This window comes from Austrofundulus limnaeus, unplaced genomic scaffold, assembly GCF_001266775.1.
Source record: "Austrofundulus limnaeus strain Quisiro unplaced genomic scaffold, Austrofundulus_limnaeus-1.0 Scaffold228, whole genome shotgun sequence".
NCBI lineage: Eukaryota > Metazoa > Chordata > Actinopteri > Cyprinodontiformes > Rivulidae > Austrofundulus > Austrofundulus limnaeus.
The window spans coordinates 307480-314881 of record NW_013952630.1 but is presented as its reverse complement, the minus strand read 5'-3'; the positions used below and the strand labels follow the sequence as shown (position 1 = coordinate 314881).

General features: G+C 37.8%; 1 protein-coding gene across 1 annotated transcript in view; it reads left to right on the top strand.

Annotated features, from left to right (window-relative positions):
- col16a1 (collagen, type XVI, alpha 1) overlaps positions 1-7402 on the top strand; it is a 111961-nt gene that overhangs the window by 53210 nt on the left and 51349 nt on the right. Inside the window, exons 9-14 of the mRNA XM_014019732.1 lie at positions 2783-2815; positions 5573-5623; positions 5862-5894; positions 6051-6095; positions 7003-7041; positions 7159-7221. Of these exons, the coding sequence (XP_013875186.1) occupies positions 2783-2815; positions 5573-5623; positions 5862-5894; positions 6051-6095; positions 7003-7041; positions 7159-7221 (264 nt within the window). The remainder of the gene's footprint in view (positions 1-2782; positions 2816-5572; positions 5624-5861; positions 5895-6050; positions 6096-7002; positions 7042-7158; positions 7222-7402) is intronic.

Sequence of the window (7402 nt, the reverse complement as noted above, 5' to 3'; positions counted from 1 at the left end):
GTTTATATATACTGTATATATAAACGACTTCAAAGGCCTTTAGGACTTTTCAAGTTGAAAGGCTTTGAGACTTGTAAACCTTAACACATCAGATGACAGAGCATACACCTACTGTTTTTAATTACCAAGCTTCAAATTTTTTACACATTTTAGACAGACTTTGCTAAGAATTATAAAAAAGAAAGCAGAAATAAAATGAGAGCCTCTGCCATGTGTTCAGCAGTGTGACATTTCAACAAATGCTCCACTCTCACCTGGATTCTTTTAACAAAATAGCATCGACAAAACCGACAAATCCCTCTAGACGTGGAAGATTTGTTAAACGCTAATGTGAATATGCTTTTAGCCTAATAAAATTCCCTCAATCTCTCTATATTATAATGTGTTCAACAACACATTTCTTCTATTCCATTGGCATATTTTTAAATTGGTTTTACTTTTTGTCTTTGCTCTCATGCAGGCACATACAAGCACAAATGAACTCAAGGTCTTACTTACCATTTACATCTGTACATCAGTTTTCTTACACAATAAATGGACTGTGAAATCTAAGATTCTAGTGTGCAGCCCAGATGTTACAAAGCCACAAAACAGCTTCCATTGATTAAACAAAGCCTCGCTAAGTGACAGCACATTAAGCTCTGTATGTATGGAATGTTGGGTGCTCTGCACATGTGAAACACAAGGTTCACCGTGGGTTAAATATAGTGTGGAAAGCCCAACTTCTGAGGATGTGTATTTTTTTATTTTATTTTTTGTTTAAGTTGCCTAATATGGATTGGCTATGCAGTTCTGCTAATTAGAGCTGGGGAATTTGCACGAAACCCTGTGATATGGGGCACCAAGTGGTAAATAAAATGTTTAAAAACATCACTAACATAAAGTATTTTTAATTATGTAGCTCACTTTCTGAGTGTAAAATCCTAGTTCAAAAATTTCCACAAACAGTATACTATTATTTAGCTCACTGTTCTTACAATTTGGTGTTGGTGTGTGGCTTTTGTTGTGACATCATCATTATGCGACAAAAGCTAACACTGCTAACACTGCTGAAGATGGCGTTTAAATTTTGAATTCAAACCATGAAAATAACAGGAATGGTACCTGTGGTTCGGCAGTTTGAAGTGCAACTCAGACACCAGCCGCAACTGACGTTTAATGTTATGTAGGGATGCGTTTGCAGCCTTAGCGGCGTTTGTGGCATTAGCTTTTGTCTCAGGATGATGACGTCATAACAAATGCCGCCAACCAATGGCAAAAACTGCGTTCCATTCAGAAATGTTTATATGTAAACTTCAACCACAATATTTAAGATTTAACTTTTGTATTTAGATTTGCACAGAAGACATAAAATTTACATTTAGTACATTTAGTAAAAAATAGCCAAATTGAGGAACTGCGAGCTAAATAACTAAATGTTAGTAGAAAATTTTGAACTGGATTTTACACTCAGAAAATGAGTTAAATATTGAAAAGGTATTAGTGTCACTTTTTTATTTCATTTTAGTTTACACTTGGTGCCCCATTCTTTGTGGCTCAGTAGAGAATAAAACTGGAGTTGCATTAAATGTGTTAACTAGATTTAGAAAAATTAAAAAGAAAAATAATAATAATAATCATTGATGTTACTCTTACTTGTTTTACTGCAAAAAATAAATAAAAAAAGAGGGAGGTCACTGATTTTAATTTTCCTTATGGGACTATACAAACATGAAGCTAGCAGCTGCTCAGGTGGCTTACAAAACAAAGAAAAGAGAAAAAAAACCTGAAAAGCTTCACTCAAATCCAAGTCTAACGTTTGCCATCTTTGGCAATTTCTAGTCTTTACGAAGATTAGCATGCAGTTCTGTTGGCTTGAATAACTTTTTTTTCTGTAGCAATTTGTAATAGTTGCCTCAGCAGCAGGGCAGTGGGATACAAGAGGCATAATTGACTGCTCTGACCCACAGCACTGAACCCCATCTTCTAGTGATGTCAAACAACCTTTCTTTGCAGCTAGTATCAAATATGGGTTCAGTACAGGGTTATGTGCAGATTGCTTGTCTGTGTGTGGGGGTCACAGCAGTTACTGCCTTCCTGAGATAAGACAAATCTCACCCTCACCGTTCCTTTTCTTGCCGCACTGTAAGCCTCTTTTTTCCCCTTTCTTGCTTTCAACCCAGTTCCCAGCTGAAAGGTCACCTAGGCTTCAAAGATCCAAAGTCTTCTTTGTCTTTTTTTTTCCCTCCACGTCTACTTGACTTTTTTTATGACGAAGCACAGCAGCACCTGTAAAATAACTTTTTTCATTTTATTTTACCAAAACTTTTTTTTTCTAACTTGCTATTGGACCAGTTGTTTTCACCCAGTCCAGTTCTTTCTCTACCTCCTTGTTCTTTTTTTTTTGTTTGTTTGCTTGTTTTGTTTTCAAATCCAATTTGTTATTCTGTGCACAGCAAGCTTTGTCTCTTTATATACCCCAGGGCTCATGGGATACGATACTTCTCGTCCTCTCGCTCCTCTTTCATCTATATTTTCTTCTTTTACAGGGTAAAGAATAAATGCTAATGACCCACGTGTGCAACCAAGATGGCCCCCATTTCATCTTTTATTGTTGTTTATCTGATGCAATGCATTGCAATGGTTACAAGATTTAAAATAATGCACTGTACATGCAGCGAGAGAACAACAGTTCCCCCATAACAAAATAAAAAATAAACAAATAAAGTCACATTGTATATGCATTAAGGCAATATAAAGATGCCACATTAATTTTTATTTGTTTGCTTATTTGTGCCAACAGGATTTCTTTCCATCGAAGGATCTTGCAGAAAAGGTAAGCATCATGATTCACTTATATACAAGTGATTTAACAATATAGCTTTATTTTATTTTATTTTTTTAACGAGGCTTGTGAGATAGCTTACTCAGCCTTTGGTTCGAAAAGAAAAAAAAAGTGCATGTCCTTCACACATGCTCCAGTTTCCTTCTACTGTTCACAAAATGATAAGGAAGTTAGATGAACTGAGGGTTCTCTTAAAATAGAGTGGCAATCCAGTACATGCACTTTCCCCAACCCAGTGCAGGGACCAGGATTACCGAGAGACTTGCAGTGACTGTTGGAATTTAAACAAGAGGACAACATGTAGGCTAAATCTGTTGAGCATTTGTCTTCGCTTCCTCCTGCGTTTCTCAAACACTGGCTGACTGAGAACTGATTTACGCCTCATTATGTGCAAGGTCTCAGTCGGGGAGTTGCGGCTGCCTATTAATTTTGTCGTTCACCTACAATAGGCATGTTCTGTTCACAAATAGAATACAAAACTCCAGACGCTTCATTATGTTGCTCCTGTGTGTGCTTACTAATCTATCTGGCTGACTCTCCCCGACTTCCTCAATGTAGGTTATTACCTGGGTTGGAGCGCACGACTGGCCCCGCCACTGGAGGCACAAACTGATGAAGAAACAAAAGTCGATTTAATTTGGTTAAATTACCCAGGCTGTTCTTTTTAGGCAAAAGATAATGCGCGACCTATAGAATTCTAAAGATAATGCGGGTGTAAATGTTGTGCAGTGCTTCAACAATAGCAACAAATACACCGAACAGGCATTTGAATGAGCACTATTATAATAGTAAATGACCTGCATATGAGGTGGTTTTGGATTCCTGCTTGTTAATCCCAAAGTTCAGTCAGAAGCCAATTTTCATCAGTGTTCATGTCATGCCTCATCAGCTATTTTTCTTCTTCTATTCTGTTCCCTCTACATCAGCGCCTATTGGTGTTGCAAGTCAAAAGGCTCCAGCAGAAAAACACTGACACTGACGCCAGTGTTACAGTCTCAGAATAGTTTTACTTCTACATCATATTGTTGTACAGCAGGGATTTAACAACCCATAGAGACACATATATTCAGGACTTCATGTTTAGCAATGATCTCATGCAAGATTGTGCTCTTATTTTGTTGTGCTTTGGCAGGAGATTGGAACTTTTTTAATATTTTTGTTAAAACAACAATTCCCCCCCAAAAAGTTTTATTTTATTTTATTTAAAAGTTGAAGAAAGTTTAGTTAGATTTTTTTTTAATTCAGAAAAAAAAAGCTAAATTCATATTTCAACCTCTGGCATCATATTAATGTTTATCTGGTAAACATGCAGCTGTTTACACGCCTCCTAAAACTGAGAGATTCCTGTTAGACTTGATAGGATTATCATTGTTTGAAACCTATTTTTTTTGTCAGATAGAAGATAAAAAATCCCCCTTTTATACTAAATTATCACTTTTGCTAGTGTGTTACATAGCAAAAGTGTAACAATTGCATGACCTAAGTCAGTTACACCACAACAGACTTGAGCAGAAGAAAATCCCTGTAATGATACATGCATTCGTTGAATGTCGTTTTGATGTTATATCCAGAACTTTTTTTTTTCTGACACACTAGAACAGCACAAAATGAGTATGTATGAATATCAAAAAGGTCACCGTTTGTGTGCCGTACAGAGATTTAATATGCTGTAAAGGGATTATATTTATTGCAAAACTTAATCTCTTGCCTGTAGTTGGTGATCCATGATATTTACTATGGAAACAATGGATTGAAACTTAAAGTATAAATGTAAATGCCAAATCCTATATGAGACACATTTGTTTCTGTATTTTATTGTATCATTATATGTTAAAAAAGGAAAAAAAAAGTAGACAAGACAGCACATTGAGACAATAAAATGATATTTCTCTCATTTTGAAGTCAAATTGAAGATTAACAACAGTTGCTGCTTTTGAAGTTTTACTGTAAGTGCATGGTTTTTTTATTTTGTTTTTTACTTGAACAAACTCACATTCACATATGAGAATCTGGAAAAAGTGGCTCGTCACTGCAGCTGGCTTAGGCAGCTATTGGGAGATTTGTAACTCTAGAGCAAGAGTGGTGGGTTGGAGAGAAGAGGCAACATTACACGTTGTCTCTGTGCTGTTACAAGCTCGCTTTCGTCGTCTCAGCAAGCTCGCAGTCACAGCTTCAGCATATTGCAAACTTCCTGGTGTGTGAAAGCAACACTCCCAGAAACACAGACTGCGGTAATTCAGCTTTAATTACCCGCTTCCGCTGAAAACGCTTCAGTTATTTATTACTGCCATCCCTATTTGGCATGTGCATGCGACTGTGTGCTTGTCTGTGCCCTCCTGGAGGAGCAGCTGGTCTCCTCGCTCCTGTGCTGTGGGAATCAGACATTCCTATTGATCTCCTGCTCCAATGGGACATGCGTGTGTTGTTTGTGTGCGTACGTGGATGTTAGTGTGCAGCTGCATTCCAGCAGCACAGTCGGCAAATGTTTAGTTTTTGTGCAAGAGTGCCACTGCCAGGCAAAAGCAAAAACTACAAGACAGTCCCCAGTCTCCTTCCGTATAGGTATCTAATAAAATACTAACGATTGTTTACTCCTTTGTATCTGTCTGTAGTGTGCAGGTTGTTTACTCCCAAGTAGGGAGGAAAATGTAAGGATCACTGATCTTTACTTGCATTTATTCCTGTAGTTACAGGTATTAAACCGCAAAGTGTATAACTGTGTGTTGGGTGGGTGTGTGTGTTATGCAGGTTGTAAACTTTGGTGGAGCTGCTGGGTTGAAAGGAGAAAAAGGTGACCGGGTGAGTGTAAAAATAAAATGTATGCAAAGCAACCCAGATGTGAGTAAAAACTGAACTTAATGGGATTTGCAGTGTCAACACATGTATCAACAGGACCAGCACTTAAACACTTTGATGCTGCTGAAATATATCACAATGCTGGATGTGTATACCAAACACAGCAATGCATTGTTAAGCCTTTTGAATTTTCTCTCTTACCCAAAAGCTTTTATTCAATGTTTCTCTCTCTCTATCTTAGGGTGATGACTGTTCTGGCACCAGTTCAGGTCCAGTAAGTAACATCTTTCATGTCCCAGTCATATGCCGTGCAGATTCTCTTGCAGAAAAAAGTACTCTTCTGTTGCTCTACACGCAGCACAGTAAGCCTGAACTGTGTGCCAAAAGTGATGTGTGATAACATGTGCCAACCAACTGTCTCTAACCTCAGTGCACTGAAGGACCCAAAGGCCAAAAGGGAGAGAAAGGCGAGTCGGTGAGTGCCAGAGTTCTGCTGCAGGTTACTGCAGAAAGCCATAGTTACCTCGACTAACCCCTTTTTGCTTTCAAGTTTGTTTGAAATGCAAAATCTTGTTTTCAGGCACACATACCCAGTGATAATTATGCAGTGAGAATAGTGATGTTCTTTATTTGTTTATTGTGTTTACCAGTTGTGAGCTATAGTCATGTGTTAGACTATAACAGACTTGAGACTGCACTTACATTATGTGTAAGTAGGAAAATAAAAGTTGTTTGATTCAAATGTGGGTTCAGAAAGTATTCAGACCCCCTCCACATTTTGAAATTGTGTTGTGTTGTTGCCTGATGGTCTCTCAGTCCTTGCTGCTGAAAAACGTTCCCACATCATGATGCTGCCACCATCATGCTTCACAGAATGGATGGTATTGAGAAGTATCAGATTTACTTCAAACACAGCATTTAAAGTTATAGATAAGCAATTCAATGGTTTAATTTAGCCAGAGCATCCTGTTACTCACAGTTTGAGTCCATGAAGCTGATTTTGGAGAGTTTTGCACCAGAGTGAAGCTATTGTAATTCTCGGGTTGTGAGTGTAGTTTAGTAAGAAAAGATAAATAAATGAACAGTTATTGAATTAGGCAGCAACACAACAAAAATCCAAAATCTGAAGGTGGTCTGAATTTATTTCTGAACAAACTGTTCACCTGTATTCACCTCAAACTGCTTAATATATATGTTTTATTTCTTAAACTGTGTGGTTGTGTTTGTGTGTGAGTTAGTGGGGCAACAGCTTCCTGCCAGTAGACCATATGTCTTGCTGACTGGTCACAGCATTTGCCATACTCCAGTAGTGTGTGCATTTTGTTTCTTTTTTATATCCAAGTCGTTGATCTGGGCCTTATTGCCATTGCTTTTCTCCACAGGGAACGGCTTCCAACTGGGGTGAAGCACTTGGGTACAAGGTGAGCAGTTAGAATTTTTTTTTTTTTTTTTTTTGGTGATTAACTATCAGTATGTGACTCTTTAATGATTGTGCAATTAAATTCTAACCCTTTATGCTTCTCGCTGACTTCATCTAGGGAGAAAAAGGTCAGAAAGGAGAAATTGGTCTACAAGGGCTGACAGGAACACCAGGGAAAGACGTAAGTGTTTTGGTTTTGTTTTCTTTTGCACTAAAACTAAAGCATCGCAAACTGTAAAATTTGCCCTCAGGCATACATTCTGCTTTACATAAAGCTTAAAATAATGTATTTGCAATGCTATAAATGCAAGTCTACATCTCTTAACACACACACACACACACACACACACACACACACACAC